The sequence below is a fragment of the Pithys albifrons genome, chromosome 3, assembly GCF_047495875.1.
Source record: "Pithys albifrons albifrons isolate INPA30051 chromosome 3, PitAlb_v1, whole genome shotgun sequence".
Lineage (NCBI taxonomy): Eukaryota > Metazoa > Chordata > Aves > Passeriformes > Thamnophilidae > Pithys > Pithys albifrons.
The window spans coordinates 20604312-20623321 of record NC_092460.1 but is presented as its reverse complement, the minus strand read 5'-3'; the positions used below and the strand labels follow the sequence as shown (position 1 = coordinate 20623321).

Sequence of the window (19010 nt, the reverse complement as noted above, 5' to 3'; positions counted from 1 at the left end):
GGAACTGGGCTCTTTGGGACTGCTCAGCACTTGCTCTGTGCAGCAGCTTCTTGTCTTGGGTGTTTCCACATTTTGCTGTTGGGTTTTGTTGCTCCTCAGCGCTGTGTTCCCTGTTGGATTGTGTCCATGTTGTGTGCCCAAGACTGTGGGTGCTGCTGCTGTGTCGAGCCATCCAAAACCATCCCAGTTGGCTCCCAGCAGAGCCAATCCCCTTGGCAGCCAGAAGTGCTGAGCTGTGTGTTTTCTTTCCCTCCTCATCTTCCTATATGGGAATAGAGGTGGAACCTACATGGTATCCCTTGCCAAGGTCTCTCTGGTTCCTCCCAGCTGCCCATGTGCACTTGGTGAAGAAGATGTGTTTTGTTCATCAGGTTGATGGGGGATGGTGCTGGAAGAACTCTGTATAGGTCTCCCTGGAATAAAAAATATTCTGTGGGACTTTCTGCCAGGTTTTCATGGAGGTCCACAGTGGGCTTCTGGCTCACAGCTTTTGTGACACCACATCGGGAGTGTGGGCTACAAAACCCTGCCTGTGTCAGTGTCCAGTGCACCCAAACCTGGTTTGGATGGAGCTCTTGGCAGTCAGTGTTGGCTGCATGGCAAATAAACAGAGTTTTCATTATTAATTGTGTGCTTGGAGATGGACCCAGGCTAATGTCATATTTACCTTCTTATATTTCAGTTGTGTTGGTGTGGAAGAGGAAGAGGCACCAGATATTGACATCTATCATTGCCCGAATTGTGAGAAAACCCACGGAAAGTCGACCTGTGAGTACCAGTGTGTGGCCAGGCCTCACACACAGCAGGGGCTGCGTTTGGAGAAAAGGAGCTTTTTATTTCTGTCATTACAAAAGGGCCTACGTATCATGTGCCATAAATATTGGAATTCAAACCAGGAGCTGAAAAAACATGTTAGTAGGAGGACACCGTGGGTTGGATCTTGGAGCTTTGGCTGCAGCTCCTGCCTGGCCTCAGGCACGTGTGTGAGCTCAGGAAAGGCACTTACCTGGAGAACTGCAGTCCCTGGTCCCTCAAGAAAAATGAGCATCCTTCCATGCATGAATTGTGCCCACACTCAAGAATGTGGGCTAGAAAATCCCTGCGGAGGCAGCTGGTTCTAATACAGGGAGTTTTGGAAGCTGCACAGTGTTCTCCATGTGTAGAGGAGAAGAGTAAGAAACAGTTTGTTGTGCTTGGCCTGGATATGGAGCTGCAGCAATTTCCATGGCAGTCAAAATTGTAGGATGCACTGAGGGTGCCAATTCTTGCAGTTCTTTCACAGGAAAAGGTTCTCCTGAGTGAAAGTGACAGTTGATCTCAGTGGGAGTTTTGTCTGGGAAAGAAGCGTGGGATGTGTTTGCTTTGGTCAGATTAATTCACAATTTCTTTCTATTATACAATGGGGGGAAAAAAAGAAAAGAAACCAGTCCCTGTGAAAGATGAAATGCTTCACTGGAAAACCAGTTGTTGTAAATAAGCAACAGTGGTGGGGAGGATCTTGCTGCTCTGCAGCCTCAGGGCATTCTGCACAGGATGAGTAGGTTGCTTATCTGCAGAAGCCAAAGGAATCCTAACAGTCCTTTTTTAATTATGAAATAAGGAATGCCTGGAAAGTGGCTTCTTTTGTGTTAAAATTCAGAATTTTTAACCCAAGCAATTATTTCTGCATTGCCTTACTTGTTAAAGTTTTAAAAAAATCTAGTGGGAAAGGGGAGAAGCCTGAAATGTTTGTTTTGTTGGCAAAAATGGGAATTGTTTTTCAACTATGAGTGTTTAAAAGTCAAGCATGAACTGAAAACCTGAATGACCTGAAGCTGTTCCTGTCTCCCAGAGGGTCTGCCAACAACTGGGACCTGAACGGGGCACCCACAAACTGGGAAGCTGGCAAAATCCCCCTTGGGAGTGGGAATCCTTCTTGGGAGGGAAAATCCCCCTTGGGAGGCGAAAACCCCCTCAGGAGGGGGAATCCCCCTTGGGAGGCAAAATCCCCCTCGGGAGGGGGAATCCCCCTTGGGAGGCAAAATCCCCCTCAGGAGGGGAAATCCCCCTTGGGAGGCTGGTTCTGAAAGACTTAACAAAATCAATATGTCCCTCCAAAATGCTCTGGATTAAAAGAATGAGCCTTTCTAGTGTTTTGTTGGAAGATTTCTGAAAATTGGTCACAGAAATAACCACAAATCATATTGAAGTGAATACTCTGGGATTTGGAAGGGTTGTGCTGAAAAGGGAGGGTGACTGCAGGCACTCCCAGGCTGTTCCTGACCTGGGATGGAAGCAGTAGCAGAGGATCTCCAGCCTCTGTTAGTTCTGTGTAACATTGAGATGAGTCTGATATTTTGATTTCCTTCCCTTCATTTTGAATTATGAAGGATGAAAGGCACCTACTTTTCAGTGAGAAGGAAAAAACCCAGACAGCAGGAACAAAAGTGTATAATCAGGAACTGAATATCAGTTCTATAAAATGGGGTGCATCATCCTAGAATTTAAGAAATGGCGGTTTTGATTAAAAGATTACAAGTTTAATGTAGCAGCTGAGATGAGAAGAGTTGAATGGGCATCAATATTCTGATGCTTTTAAGAAGCTTTTTGTCTATGCAGTTCTTTTTATCCAAATAAAAATGCACTGGTACGTCCCTGAGCCTGTGCCATGAATCCCAGCGGGAAGTGCTGCCATGGGCAGGGACACCTCCCACCAGCCCAGAGTGCTCCAAGCCCTGTCCAGCCTGGCCTTGGGCACTTTTAGGGATGGGGCAGCCTGAGCTTCTCTGAGAAACCTGTGCCAGGGCCTGACCATCCTCCCAGCCAGGAATTCCTTCCCAATATCCCATGTATCCCTGCCCTCTGCCAGTGGGAAGCCATTCCCCCTTGTCCTGTCCCTCCATCCCTTGTCCCCAGTCCCTCTCCAGCTCTCCTGGAGCCCCTTTAGGCACTGGAAGGGCTCTCAGGTCTCCCTGGAGTCTTGTCTTCTCCAGGTGACCCCCCCCAGCTCTCCTGGCCTGATCCATAGCAGAGGGGCTCCAGCCCTTGGAGCATCCTTGTGGCCTCCTCTGGACTTGCTGCAGCAGCTCCATGTACTTCCGATGTTGGGGGCCCCTTGGCTGGAGACAGAGCTGCAGGGGGGGTCCCAGAAGGTCTCCCTTGACCTGCTGCCCACGCTGCTGGAGATGGCACGTGGAGGGAGCACAGACCAATGCCCCATCCTGCAGGACAGCAATGCCACTTTGTTTCCTCCCTTCAAACATGTCACAGACAGTTTAACAACATGTAACCCCAACCATCAAAGCTGTAGAGTGCACAGATTTCATTTCAACATTAACTGTTGCTAACCTTAGCTGGAGTTCTGGTGACAAGCTCACAAGCTGCACAGCCATTTCCCTCACTAACATGTGGAATCATGGATCCTGTGGAAAAGGGAGGCTGTTATCCTGTAGCCCCTCCTTGCAGGGTGCAAGAGGCCAGGGAAGTGCAAAGCTGGATGAAGCGAAGCAGGAGCAGCGTGGCTCAGTGCATTCCAGCTGGTGGGAATCTGCATGCAGGAACGTTGGCGGGGCCACCGCTTCCATTGGCTTATTAAGTGCCCCAGTATATGTTTAAACTCGTTATCCAGCACTATCAGCTTTGGAATAAACGAGGAAGAGTTGTTCCAGCACCAGTAGTTCACCGGTAGGATTTAATTACGCCGTGATTAGCGAAGGGAAACACAGACACCGATTGTCTGTTATGCAACTCGTCTGGATTTAAAAATATACGTGTGTTTCTGGAGCACGCTGTCCCCCAGATATGTTTTCCAGATGTCAAATTTAAAAATCCTTTTCCTCTCCTTCCATTTTTCCACGTTACCACTGTGGTGAGTGGCTGCTCTCAGAAGATTGCTTCCTGTCACATGGCGTCTTGAGCCATTCCCTTTTAATGAAATGTGTTTGGGAAAAATCATCCATATTCATACAACATTTTCTGACATCATTTCAATAAAATGTCAGGGCTTCGTTTGGGCAGGCTTGGCTCATTTTCATAACACAATTTGAAATGCTTGGTTTGATTGCTGCCTCATTTGCAGCACTGAAAATCAGGAGAGATCCTTTGGAATCAGTGATACTACAGAGCTGCAAGTGACCCAAAGTCAGACTGAGGCTGGTTTTAAGTAGTTACAACCTTTAATACAGATCAACAGAGAACTCACAAGGTGCTTTTGGGTACTCTTGCTCTAGTGGAAGCACCCTGGTCTAGTGGAAAGTTCACAGACTTCATAGAATCATAGAATTCATAGAATCATTTAGGTTGGAAAAAACTTCAAAAATCATCAAATACAACCTTTGGCCAATCACCACCTTGTCAACTAGACCAGAGTGTCACATCCAGCCTTTTCTTCAAGGGATGGTGAATCCATCACATCCCAGGGCAACCCATTCCAATGCTTGACCACCCTTTCAGTGAAGAAATTCTTCCTGAACATTCAGTTCGATGATCCCTTCTACACAAATACATTTGAAATAATACAAGTATACCTGTGATTTTTTCTTTTTGAGATACAATTTTAATAAAAATACATTCCCTTTTTTCCACTGTTAGACATTCTGAAGGTCAAATTTGGATCAGAAAGTTCTGCAGACAAAGAAATCTATGATCATTTCTGTAAAAGCAGCTTTTCTGGACAAAGCTGGAATCTGTTGCACATGGGAATGGGCCTTCAGTCCTTACTGTGGTGTTCATGGTAAAAATGAAGTATAGAAAGAATGGCTGAAAATAGGCCAAGGGCAGAGTGTTTGATGTAGTTTAATGGACTGCAGCTGTGTGGGAGACAGCCCCTTCTGGGAATGTTCTGATGGCAGAGGCATCCAAGGTGCCTCTGCAAGAGAGGTGGATTGAGGGGTGGAGGAGAGAGGTGGATACATGAGGAGGATGGAGAAGTGGATGGAAGAGGTGGATACAAGGGCAGGATGGAGAGGTGAGTGGGAGATGTGAGTGGGAGAGGTACTTGGGAGAGGTACATGGGAGAGGTGGGTGCCTGCCAGTGCTTGGTGCTGAGAGAAATAACTTCTTGGAGGTTTTGCAAGAGTTACAGTGAATTCCTTAATTCAGCACTGATTTGTTGCTTTTATTTCCCAACACTCTGTGCTATCTGAAGTGTAATAAGAGAACATGCTCATAGGACAAGCTCTTTAATTTTGCTTGTGGCAAGTGACACCTCTTTCCCTGGGACTTGCACTCAGAGTGCAGGAGCAATCAACACGCTCCTGAGGTTGATTACGGTGTGCAGAGAGGGGGAGGAGATGGTGGTTGGAAAGGGAGGGAGAGGAGGAAGGTTTGGCATTCAAGCCAGGCTTGTTTCCTTTGTTACCAGGAGCATTGAATTAATACACTAAGCCTGAGAGTCATTAAGATAAAGAACTAGCAGCTTTAATGAATATCTCCAGCTAGGCTGGAGCCTGCATGGAACTAATAAACCCAACATGCTTTGTGCAAAACCTGGGATGGACTCACTGGGAGATGTCTTTCCTGGAGTCATTCTGAGGTTGTGGTCGGGAAAGCAGTTACCTCTTTCCAAATCTCATGACTTATAACTGTGGCCTCCAGATTCCTTTCAAATGGAAAATTGTGTAGATGTGTGTGTGTGTGTATGGGGGGGGGGGGGGGGGAGGTGGGGTGTGTGTGTGTGGGTGTATGTGCAAAGCCTGAGGAGTGGGTACCATCTGTGAGGAGTCTGATGCCTCCTCTCACTCTTTTGGTAAGAGGTGTGGCCTTGGGGTAAAATACTGAGTTTCATGATGTAAAACAAGGGTGGAAACCAAAAGTATGTTGTGACATGAAAATTCTATTAACCGAGGGTTTAAGTGATAGGAATATGGAAAAAAAATTCCTACCAAAGTGAGTGAGAACAGCTGAGGCAGATTGTGCTGACTCAGGGAAAAAGTGGGACCAGTTTTTCCTGCTCTGTGTTATCCAGCTGTCAGAGGCAGGGCGCAGCCACACTGACACTTGACTGACTCACATGGGCTTATTCCTGCTGGCCCTTTATCCATGATGGACTCGCCTGTGTGTCCATCCCCCACTGGGAACACAGTGGAGGGGCCTCAGTCTGTCATCTCTCCAGGCCTGAGCCATAATAATTCCCTTTAAAGTCTGGGAATTGCAGATGTGGTGCCCTTACATCTTTTTTCTTTTCTTTTCTTTTCTTTTCTTTTCTTTTCTTTTCTTTTCTTTTCTTTTCTTTTCTTTTCTTTTCTTTTCTTTTCTTTTCTTTTCTTTTCTTTTTTTCTTCCCTTTCCCTTCTCTTTTTCTTCTTTTCATTCCGTTTTTCTCTCCTTCCCCTTCTCTGTCTTCTCCTCCTCCTTCTCCCTTTCCCCTTCTCTCTTTCCCTTTCCCCCTTTCTCCTTTCTCCTCCACCTTTCCCCTTCCCCATCCATGCTGTGTCCAGGGCATAGCTCAAAGCCCATCAAACTTCATGTCAAATCATCCACATCTGGACAGACCTTTAGACTAAGGTAATTCCCGACAAATATCCTCACAAAGATCCATTCTGCCTGTGGAGGAAAGGGGCTTTCTGGGAGCCTCCAGATGAGGACAGAGTGTGCTGGCTGGCGATCTCGAGCTGTCAGAGCCCTGTTTGCTCAATGCTTGCAGGAGCTGTGCAGCTCAGCCATTACCCCTCAGGTTACCCTCGTGCTCCAAAGCACACACTGCTCACTGCAGTGGATTTCAGGCTGCACTGCAATTGTCCAGTGGGGCATGGAGAGCACTGGGAAATCTGCAGTGCAGCATCGTGGGAGTTCCCTCCGCTCTGCTCACGTGAGAAACTAAATGGACATTTGTCCTTCCTGCCAACATCTTAATAATTATCCTCTACTTAACATATCTGTCCAATTCATTCCTTTTCAGTGAAAAAGAAAAGGAATTGGCACAAGCATGACACTGGCCAGACGACAGAGGTGAAACCTGTGCAGAACGGGAGCCAAGTGTTCATAAAGGAGCTGCGGAGTCGGACGTTCCCCAGGTGGGTTGTGCAGCTGCACACGTGGGCTGGTCTGGGGACAGTGCCTGTACAGCCACTGTGCTCTGAGGCTGGGCATGGGTCTGGCTGGGAGAGTCATGGAATGGTGATGTTTAAACTTGTGCTGTTTGATTGCAGATGTCCTGGGCTCTTCTCTTTTTTTATGTGTTCAGTTCTGGGCCCCTCAGTTCAGGAAAGACATTGAGGGGCTGGAGCGGGTCCAGAGAAGAGCAACAAGGCTGGAGAAGGGACTTGAACACAAATCCTATGAGGAGAGGCTGAGGGAGCTGGGGGTGTTTAGCCTGGAGAAGAGGAGGCTCGAGGGAGACCTCAGCACTGTCTAGAACTACCTGAAGGGAGGTTCTGGCCAGGTGGGGGTTGATCTCTTCTCCCAGGCACTCAGCAATAGGACAAGGGGGCACGGGCTCAAGCTCTGCCAGGGGAAATTGAAGTTGGAGAGCAGGAAAAAATTCTTTGCAGAGAGAGTAATCAGGCATTGGAATGGGCTGCCCAGAGAGGGGCTGTATTCTCTGACCCTGGAGGTTTTTAAGGTGAGACTGGATGTGGCCCTGAGTGCCATGATCTGGTAATCAAAGTGGGGTTGGATTAAGGGTTGGACTTGATGATCTCAGAGGTCTCTTCCAACCCAGCTGATTCTATGATTCTACAATTCTATGTTTGTGCAGCTGTATTTGGATCTCCTCTCACTTGAGCCTGATTCCTCTGGATTTCCATAGGTGCTTGGATTTGTGAAGGAAACAATCACAGAATTATAGAAAGGCTTGGGCTGGAAGGGGCCTTAAAGCCCATCTTGTTCCACCCCTACCATGGGCAGGAACACCTTCCACCAACCCAGGTCACTCCAAGCCCTGTCCAACCTGGCCTTGGACACTCCCAGGGATGGGGCAGCCACAGCTTCACTGGGCACCTGTGCCAGGGCCTGCCCACCCTCACAGGGAAGAGTTTTTTCCTAACATCTAATCTAACCCTGCCTTCTTTCAGTATAAAACTGTTTCCCCTTGTCCTATCACTCACTGTCCCTGTAAAAAGTCACACTTCTCTCTTTTATTAGCCCCCTTTAGGCACTGGGAGGGTCTCCAAGATTTCCCCAGAGCCCTCTCTCCTCCAGGCTGAACCAGAGTGTGTTTGGCCTCTATCCACTTGCATAAGAAACTAACCCACTTACTGCATCGAATGATGCAGTTCTCAAAAATCCTCCTGGCTTTGCTGAAGTCTGTCTCCATCCTGGGCAGAACAAGGACGTGCTCAGTTACTGAGTGACAAAGGCCCTCTCATGGGGGTAATGAATGGGGCTAATTGTTGGGTGACATGTCTCACATGTTATTAGGCTGTTTCACAGCCATTTGCAAGAGTGATCATTTTCTTCTGGCTACTTAATATAGGCCATAGCCAAATAAATCCTTAATTATTAATAACTAATTATTTTAGAAGAATCCTTAGGGATGGACAAAGTATACTGGGTAAACACAGATCTTTTTTATGGTGAATTTAATTTCACATTTAATTTAAGATACTGGTCTTGGGCTGGTTAAGGAAAAACTGAAAATAATACTGAAAAGTGTTTTTCAGCTCTTACAGATGTGTTTTGCTGAGCTCAGGATCCAGTGTTTTTACTTGCTTGGCCATTTTTATTGGGGCCTGAAAGACTTCTGTCTTAGCTGGTTTTCTTTCTTTTTCTCTTTTTTTTTTTTCTTTTTTTTTTTAATTTGACAGGTCACAAAGGTCACTTAGGAAAAGATTTAAAGCCCAGGCAGACTGATTTCAGTAACCTCAGGTGGCCTCTGAGACTACACTCACACACACAATGTCTATAAGTCACTCCCAAATTGTAAAAAAAGTACAACCCCCAAATTTTTCTGTTTCTTTCTCATTAATGTGGGCAAAAGAAAACCCTGCTGCCAAATAAACATTTCTGAGATAGAAGGGTCTGTAGCCTGAAGAAGTGCCTGCAAGACCTGGGGCTCTGACACCTACACTTGTGCCATTAGTGACACAAAGTCTTGTGGAGGAATTTTCTTCTGAGAAGAAGATGAGCGAGATGTGCAGGTGTCACAGACCAAACCCCAGCACTCACCAGTTAGAGTGCGGGAAAAGGAGAAAGGGGGTCTAAGACCACAAATATCATTCCTGACTCCCAGCACATGGCAGTGAATGAGGACCCCACTGAGTGCCCTGGACAGGCTTGGGGCAAAAGGAGCAGTGAAGAGAGCAAAAAGGCAAAAAGTGTAATGCTCTGGAATGTGTAAAACCAAAATGCCATTAGAGTAGCAATAGTAGTAGGGGTAGCAATTAAACTGAGCTTCACGTGCTTCAGTGTAGGTACCAGTCTCTCATTTTGCTGTGGTCATTGCTGGCTGCTCTGGGACTGATCTGTCTTTGCAGCTGTGTGTGGGTTCTGTGGCTGGTACAGAAGCAACGAGCCCCTGCTCTGGAGCCAAGCTGGGAGTGTTCACCTGGAGGAGAGGAGGCTCCAGGGAGACCTGAGAGCCTCTTCCAGTGCCTGAAGGGGATCCAGGAGAGCTGAAGAGGGACTTTGGACAAGGGATGGAGGGACAGGACACAGGGAATGTCTTCCTGCTGCCAGAGGGCAGGGTTAGATGCATATTGGGAAGGAATTCCTGGCTGTGAGGGTGGGCAGGCCCTGGCGCAAGTTGTCCAGAGAAGCTGTGGCTGCCCCATCCCTGGAAGTGTCCAAGGCCAGGTTGGACAGGGCTTGGAGCGACCTGGGCTAGAGGGAGGTGTCCCTGCCCATGGTGGGGGGGGAAAACAAGATGGGCTTTAAGGTCCTTTCCAACCCAAAACTTCTGTGATTCCATGAGCAGACTCAGGGTTAGGGGCTCCCCACCGTGTGTGGTGAGGTCAGAAGAGGATCCCCACAGAGGGTGAGGGGTGCTCTGCTGCAGGTTGGGTGTCATGGGGTGGGGAGGTGGTGAGGTCTTGTGGCAGCTGCCATGGCAGCACATGCAGCCTCATCCTCTCTCCTGCCCATTTAGTGTCATATGAAGATGGAAACTGGTGCAGGATTGCTGCAGGAGAGGGCACTCAACCATGGCCTTATCTGCCTGGGGAGGAAGGGCTTTTTGGGGAGAACCCTCAAACCTGGCTGCTCCCAGCTGACACACAGCACATGGTGTCAGGGCACTTGGGAATGATGGTCCTTCATATAGAGTCAGTTTTCATGCCTGAAAAGATCAAGAAACCAAACTTGAATTTCCCTTGGGAGCTGTTGGTGCCTCAAGCTGGTGGTCCAATGGAGCTGCCCTTTCCTCAGTCCCCCTGGACTCCTCCCAGCCACTTCAAAATGATCTGCAGAATATTTGCCAAGCAATTTATTCAACTTTTGAAAATGATTTGCAAAGTATTTCCAGGGCCATTTATATGAGATTAGGTAACATTTTTAATCTTACCTTCTTTAGAGTGGAGCATTTAACACTAATTCCTTTAACATTGATCACCAGTAGCTCAGCAGATCCTACAGCTGAGAATGGTCTTTTGCCATAAGCTGTTATTTTAGGAGTTCCCAGTAGCTGGCATATGGGGCTCAAGTGATTGATTCTGGATGATTTAATTGTGCCCTTCATGCTTTGCAATAAATGGCTTTTTGGCTTTTGGCTTATGGATCTAATTTGCATATAATTCCTTATCCACAGTGTCTTCCTTTCAGTAGCGAAATGCAGAACATCCCAAACTGAGGTGGAAACCCCTCACCATTGAACCTGTGTTTGCTTTTCCAGCGCTGAAGACATCGTGGTGAAGGTCCCAGGCAGCCAACTGACACCAGAGTACTTGGAAGAGAACGGCTTTGCAGAGCCCATCCTGGTGCCCAAGAAGGATGGTCTGGGCCTGGCTGTGCCTGCCCCCACCTTCTACGTCAGCGACGTCGAGAACTATGTCGGTGGGTACCTGCAGAGCACTGCTTGGAGCTCAGCTGCAGCTTAAAAAATCATACAATAATTGTATAAAAAATTGTAAAATATATTGTCTGTGCCGTGAGCTGTGGTGGCTGCAGTGTTTGTTGTGCAGTGGGAGCTTGCTGGTGGCAATTAACTCGCTCCTGGTTTGTGTACCAGCTTGGCAGGGAGACTGAGCCAGGCTGCACTGCTCTCCATAGCTCTGCACTAAAAGTGGCAGCCCCAGCAGGACCAAGAAATGGTTTCTTGAGGCCAGGACGTCATTAATTACTGCCAGCTCACTTTGTGTTGAAAAAAGGACTACACTGCAGCTCTCTGCTCAGGCAGCCCATGTTTTAGCAATGGTGGCAGTGGGAGCTGTTTTCAGTGCTGCTGGTCATTTGGATTCACTTGGCATCCTCCTATCTCTGCCCTGAGCAGAGTGTTGTGCTGCATCTGCTCACAAGTCATCAGCTCACCCCACCTTAGAAGACAGACCTTGGCCAGAGGCCATGGCAGGGCTCTGAAGTCACTTGTCACTGCATCCTTCTTCCTTTAGCATGTGTATCTTGTCTCTTGTCCTCCTGTGCTCTTCCTCCCATGTCTCTCTCCTTCCAATCTTCTGGCAAGGCAGCATCTCTTTGGAGCCAGTTCTGCAGCTCCAGTGGATCCATCTGTGTTTCATGGTCCCTTTATCCCTTCCACAGTCTGCTAACCACCCCCTCCTGCACTCCCTCCCCTAAGTACTGCCCCATTTCCCAGACTGGAGGGTGCCGTCACCAGCCACTGCTGCTCTTGACTGTAAATGTTGGATCTGCAGGGAGATAACTGAATAAGTGAGAATCTTAGAATCACAGTAGCATTAAATTTGGAAAAGACCTCTAAAGTAATCAAGTCCAATCATTCCCCCAGCACTGCCAAGGCCACCACTAACCCATGTCCCCAGGTGCCACATCTACATGGCTTTTAAATCCCTCCAGGAATGGTGAGTCCATCACTGCCCAATCCAATGCCTGGAATACAGGACCCTGCCTTTATTGTTACTCTATTCCCTTGTTTTCCAGGAGACATACGTACTGTGCCCACCTGCCTGCTGGTGTTCTCTCAGCCTCCAGCTGAATCACCCACCCCATCAGCAGGACTTTTAATGCAAACCTGGAGGGAACAACAAGGGTTATTTAATCTGAGTTGGCACCAGATTTGAGTGAAGGGCACAAATCTGTGGTGGTCCAACCTCCATGGGGTCTGTTCACTTACGTAGCATTTATCTCACTGGTTTATAGTTTATTGCCTTGCACCTGGAATGTCTTTTAGAAACAGCCTGAAGCAGCAGAGGACAAACCATCACAAACGAGACTGCTAAAGACATTGTTATATTCTGACATTTTGTGAAAAAATAAATTGATTTTTTCCTCTTCATAATGTGGAAAAAGCTTTGTGTGTATTTATAAAACTCTGCCTTTCTCTGTGTCCCCTCTGCCCAGTGTAAAATTCCACTAACTGACTGATGCTCTTAGTACTAACACCAGAGATTCATATCCAACAAGGTGTATCAGAGGAAATGTGTAAGGACTACCAGATCATCTCTGTACTCTGGTACAGATGGGGTGGATTTTTGATAGGTGTCATTTTATAGGTAAAATAGCAAAAAGTCAATTTTTTTGGCAGCATGGCTGAAAAATCATGGGGAAAAAAGGGAGCTCCTTGATTATAGATTTTCTAAGTAAAATTTTAAAATAGAGCATTACAGAACTTAGAATTCTGGAAAATCAGTTGAAGATCCTGCACTTGTCCAGTACTATGATAGCAATACTTGGAGTAGTAGAGTATTAGACCCTGCCTGCAAGACCCTTTATAACATGGTTGGTAGGGCTTACTCTGTGGATATACAGGTATTTGCATGTGATTTTCACTCAGCAAATAAAATCCATTATGAAATTAATAGATCCAAAATAACATTAATCCTTTAAAGATAAAAACTGCAGAAATAATTATGTTAGGGACATGAGTACAAAAGCCCCATTTTATGGATCTTTTATGGATGTTTTATGAATGATTTATGGATGTTTTATGGATTTTTATGGATATTTTATGTATATATATGTCTTGTATGCACATATGTCTATGTTGGTACATACATAAACAACAGGGACGATACAAGGGCTGGAAAGATCAGAAAATCAGGAGATTGAGATGTTTCTGAATGTGTCAACTCACCTGCAAGCACAGAAAATGGGGAAAGGCAGGCTGCCCATCACCCTCTCTGTCCTTGGATTCATGTGCAGGCCCAGAGCGGAGCGTTGATGTCACTGATGTCACCAAGCAGAAGGACTGCAAGATGAAGCTCAAGGAATTTGTGGATTACTACTATAGCACAAACAGGAAAAGGGTCCTCAATGTCACCAACCTGGAGTTCTCTGACACCAGGTAAGGGTGCAGCCTGCCTGTAATTAGTAGAGATTTATTTATAATTTGTATTCAATTTATTATTTTATGTACATGTAAAAATATGTGTCTATTTATATATAACATGTTTCTATATAATAATATGGTTGTATAGTGTACCTTGTGTTTATTTTATATTAATATTGCTTATAGTAATTATATTCTATAGAATTATGCATCAATTATATTTTAAAATCCCTCCTGGGATGTGGGCAGGATTCAGTGGGGGAGGTTTGATGAGTGTCCCCAGTGCTTCCCTCTTTAGGGGATGCTCCTTCACCTTGGAATAACAGCTTCTGGTTGCTCCAGCTCTCCCTGCTGAGGCACAGCACAGAATGAGGGTGCTCTTTGCTCTCTGAGAGAACAGCACAGAGCACAGTGGTGGCAGCTCAGCCCTCCCACCAGCATTGCTGTGCCATCAGCAGGTCTCAGAACAGGACCTTTGGGAACCTTCCAGTTTTATTGCAGCTTCACTGGTACAGACACAGTTCATCCAGTGCAGCTGTTTGTTTAAACATAGCTTGATACTCCAGGAGGGAATTCTCTGCCTTGTCCAGGTGGGGAAGGATAACATTTCCAAGTACCCTCTTAGGTGCTTGGGTACAACATAACAAACACCATTAAGACCAAAGCAAGGGGGACAGGGTGACCACAGAGGTGTGATGACAGTCTCTGTGGGAGAACATGGACACAAAGCCTTAATTTTTAATATTCTGTGTTGTTTTTCTGGTGGGGTGGGAACCCTGATGGGTATAAGGCAACACCAGTCCTTCTTCCAGCTTAAGGTGATCTTGATCACCTTGTCATATTCTGTTTTCAAGTGTGTTGTAGAGCAGTGAGCATCCCATTGGGTGTGAGTGCATCATGCACTGCATACTAAAATCTCCCATGCAGAGTGGCAGAGTGAGTAAGTAGATGAAATATGATTTTAGGTGTAGTGTGACACATCACTGGCAGTCCCTTAAGGAGAGTAACTTTGAAATTTTGTTTATTTTTCTGATCCTACAGCATGTGTTATAGTTCTGGTTTCAGTGCTTTTGCCAGATAACCTGTGATCTGTCTGGCAGCGGCTCAGGGACAGCGATGTTGACTTCCTGAGGGCAGGCTGGATTAGATATTGGGAATAAATTCCTCCTTTTGAGGGTGGACAGGCCCTGGCAGAGGTTGCTCAGAGAAGCTGTGGCTGCCCCATCCCTGGAAGTGTCCAAGATCAGGTTGGATGGGGCTTGGAGCGACCTGGGATAGTGGAGGGTGTCCCTGCCCATGGATTAAATGGGAATGAGATGATCTTCAAGGTTCCTTCCAACCCAAGCCATTCCATGATTCTGTACTTGTGTGATCATTAGCTGGTATCAAAGTTGAGGTCACTGCTCAAGGCTCTCCGTCTGTGCTCATCACCTTCATCCCATGAGGGGCAGGTGCATCTGTAACATACTGGACAACAAAAAGCTGTGCAGGTCCTTTGTGCAGGTCCTTTTTGCGGGTCCCGTAGCCCTCTGGAGTAGCTGATGCTTCCAGAAGGGAAGTGCCAGAGAAGAAAAAGATCCCTTTCCATGCAAACACACTGCACAGAGGATGATGAATGTCAGCAGAGGAATGAGGAATGGTTGTTTAGGGGAGCATTCTGTTCCAGCAAGAAGACTTGAAAAGGAAGGCTGGTGGATAATGACAAGCTCATTTTTCCCAGCCATTCCCTTGAGCCCTGTAGTTGGGATTTAGTGGTGCACACCCATTGCTGCAGAGAGCAGCTCTACTCATTACAGGCTTCAGAGATCACCAGGATCTTCAGCAGAGATTTTTTTCACTTTCTGCCATTATCTTTTGTCCTGAAGGACTGCTGGAGCTGTCGCTTATACACTGCTAATTTAGACATTAATGGCAAATATTTTATTTCTCAGCATAGACAGTGACAGTTTAATTGAATGCACTGCTCCATCTTCCCTGCCATGGAAATGGAGTTATTGTCATCAGGGTTTGACACTGAGAACAAATGACATGTGGGAGCATTTAATTTGGGTTTGAAGTGCAGATACTCTTACTGACATGGTATTTTAGAGTGTCCAGCACTGAATCTTCCCCTCCCACAACTATTAGCCCCAATTTTGGACTATTTAAAATTTAGCACATTTTGGGATGAAACACTTAATACCTGGTCATTGTGCCACAGCATCGTCTCAGCTGTGATTATAGTATATGTTGTATATTTGATAAAAACATAGTAGATTAATTATATAAATAAAATTTTGAACATACGTTCAATGTAAATTAAGTCAGTTTGTATAAATTTTAGATACATATACAGTATGAGTGTATGCTTAATGTAAATAAATAAATTTGTATAAATTATAGAAATACTTGTTATATTTTAAATATATTCACATTATCAACCCAAATTAGACATTTTCCTTCCAAGGTTTTAATGTAATTTATTCAATCTAAATAAGGTCACTGTGTTTCAGCATCAAATCAAGACTTACTTATCCATAAGCACTAATGTTATTGTTTGGAATATTAACATTAAGCTTAACTTGCAAGTTTCTAAGGTTTACCAGATGGTTTATGTCAAAGTGCACACATTTCACTTTCTCTTCTGAAAGGGGCTGGAAAGGTGACTGTGGTAACAGTTTTGGTGCTACCTGAGCCTGTGTAGCACGAGGCAGGGGCTGGAAAAATGCAAACAGCATATATTTGATCAGAGATGATGCTACTGAAAGAAGGCAAAGGATTGTTGCTAAGTCATCCTCTTTAAAAAACCTTAAATCTCTGCCTGTAAACAGTTTTCCCAAATTTTCTGAATGAAGAGCAGTTCCCCTATGAGAGGAGCTGCTTCAGTTTGCTATGCAAGTATTGTCACACTCACTTCTCCTCATACCAGGCTCCCTGTGCTCTGTTTTAAAAAGCTACCTGTCTGTTCTCCATTCTCTCTGTAAGGATGTCCAGTTTTGTAGAGCCTCCTGATATTGTTAAGAAGCTGTCCTGGGTGGAAAACTATTGGCCTGATGACGCTCTTCTGGCTAAGCCCAAAGTGACCAAGTACTGCCTGATCTGTGTGAAGGACAGTTACACCGACTTCCACATAGACTCCGGTGGAGCCTCTGCCTGGTACCATGTGCTCAAGGTGAGGGCTCCTGGGCTGTGGGTTATCTTTTATACACAAACAACCATCATAAAATTCTCTCAAGATTCAGCTCTCGGATTTTTCTCTTCATAAATCTGTTGTATTTGAGGCTTGTCTGCTGTAAGTGGGTTCACTCCCAGCAGTGCTGGTTCTCCTGAGTGAGGAAGCACTTGGAGCATGGAAATCCTCTGTGGACTTTCACTCTATTAGAATTTTAATATTTGTTTAGTGCCTTCTACACATACATCACCCAAGGCCTTAAAGGTAGCATGTCTTGCTTTTGCAAGGTGATGGAACCTGGCACTGTAAACTTTTTGCACCATCTCTTTCACAAATCTGAACAGATGTGGTAAGCTGGTGCTTTAACTATTTCAGCCCTTCTGTATAAAGCTGACAAGTTTATTTTATTTAAATACTGCTAAAATACACAATGTTATATGTATATTTAGGTAAATATTGGAGAGTGTGTGTGTGCCTGTGAAGTGTTGTTTGGTTTGTCTGCTTGTTGCTAATTTTATGTTTTCTAATCCAGGGAGAAAAGATATTTTATCTCATCAAACCAGCCTCTGCAAATATTTCTCTGTATGAACGCTGGCAGTCAGCAGCAAACCACAGTGAGATGTTTTTTGCAGACCAAGTGGATAAATGTTACAAATGCACCGTTAAACAAGGCCAGACACTCTTCATCCCATCAGGTGAGCAGCCTGGGCCAGGTGGGCTTCTCTCCTCCTTTCAGAGCAGCATGTCCAAAAATGCCAGAGGACTGGGATTTAACAACTTTCTCCCAAAAATCTGAAGTCTAAGCATCAGTAGAAGTTTGATTTCATGGGCTTACAAGCAAAACAAACATACAAAAAAAATCAGACCTTTTACTGCTTTCTGTTAATATTTTAGCAGCCTTTTAAAAATACAAGTAGGTAGAGTGTTCTACTCATGGCCTACCTGAGTTGCAGTAACTCCTGAGTTCCCTTTCTGTATCCACCAGGACATTGGTGCTCTCTGACATCAGACAGAGAATTTATATTGAATGAATTTAGATTGTGACCATGACACTCTACGAAATCCTTGTCACAGACATTAATCCCCTGAGACTCAGGAACTGCTGGTGCCCTGCATGAGTGTAAACATGCACTCATGGTTGCACCTGAGGCCAGAGAGCTTGATGTCACAGATTTTTGTGGGTCATTCACAGATTTTTATGGGTCACTTGATAGACTCAGGCTCTCGCTGGATATTAGGGGTGGAGGATTTTGTTTTTCTTGGTTCCTGGGGAGATCTCCATAAGGACAGGGAGTTGATCAGAAAACAGTGCAGGGTTTGAAGTGAACACAGTTCTGTTCCAGCCCTTCTTCCTCACCTTTCTTTCACCATGAACAGTGAGTTCCTCCTCTGCATTGCTGTTTCCAGCCCTCCCTGTTACCTGTTGAAACTGTAATCTCTTTGGGACAGGGATCTCCTCTCTCTATGCATTTAAATGCTGCAGAGCCCCCTCGAGCCATAACCTGAGTGCAGGCAGTGACAGTAACTGGTACCAGTGCTCAGGAGGCAGCAGCCACTAGTGACACTTTTCTGTGTGTGGGTATATCCTTGCACAGAATGTTTACACACTTGAATTTTACCTCGAGTGTAAGAAGTGAAAAAGTAGGCGTTTCTCTCGTTACCATCTGTGGAGCAGATGGTGGAACAAACACAGAGCAATTTGTGGAGATTCACTAACTCAAGTAGATTTTTGTATGAAAATACATGTTTGGAAAACACCTGGTTCTGACACTGTGATAAAGTACGTGTCAGGAGCTGTCACAGGTTTTCATGGAGAAGAGAAAGCAGCTGCCATTATGTAGCAAAACAAACAAGGATCCACTTGTTCAATGTGTTTGTGGGTTTGGGGCTGGACTGAAGAGCTGTATCTGTACTTAGTGAGTAAGTTGCTCAGTAAAGTATAAACATCATGTTGGGGTTAAAGTCTATGCTACTGCCATTCCAGTTTATATCCTGAGGACTCTTCCCTTTCTATTTTAGGTTGGATTTATGCAACTTTAACACCTGTAGACTGCCTGGCCTTTGCAGGACATTTTCTACACAGCCTAAGTGTTGAAATGCAGATGAGGTAATCTGTCATTAAAATCCAAAGTTGTGTAGAGGCTGAGTTTTTAATCAATCAGTACTAATACATCATTGGCAGTGAGGTTGGTGTGTTGGGCAGTTTTCAGTGTTGTATCCACCTTTGTCCCCTCTTGACTGTGTTCTCTCATGCTGATTTATTCTCAGCTGTCCTTACAGCTGTTGCACAATGCACAGGAGGATGTGAGGACTCCCTGGGCTGATGTGGCCAAGTCCTGAAAGAAGAACTGCTAGAAACTGCCAGGAGTTTTACCCTGGCACCTGCCATTCACTGCAGGGTAATCCCCACCTGCTCAGCTGGGCTCTTTGCCCAGTGTAAGACAGTACAAATAGTTCTTTATTGATTCTGGGCAAATAATGCAATAAAACTGTCATATATCTGTATCTCAGTTTTTTCCTGGTGCTGTTGCTATGTTTTGCTTTTGGC

The 19010-nt window shown here is 45.5% G+C and overlaps 1 protein-coding gene across 3 annotated transcripts in view; it reads left to right on the top strand.

Moving 5' to 3' along the window:
- PHF2 (PHD finger protein 2) overlaps window positions 1–19010 on the top strand; it is a 78851-nt gene that overhangs the window by 35121 nt on the left and 24720 nt on the right. For all 3 annotated transcript variants that reach the window (XM_071550912.1, XM_071550911.1, XM_071550910.1), the window contains exons 2-8: window positions 683–768; window positions 6877–6991; window positions 10744–10904; window positions 13185–13326; window positions 16276–16462; window positions 16995–17157; window positions 18482–18569. In XM_071550912.1, the coding sequence (XP_071407013.1) occupies window positions 683–768; window positions 6877–6991; window positions 10744–10904; window positions 13185–13326; window positions 16276–16462; window positions 16995–17157; window positions 18482–18569 (942 nt within the window). The remainder of the gene's footprint in view (window positions 1–682; window positions 769–6876; window positions 6992–10743; window positions 10905–13184; window positions 13327–16275; window positions 16463–16994; window positions 17158–18481; window positions 18570–19010) is intronic.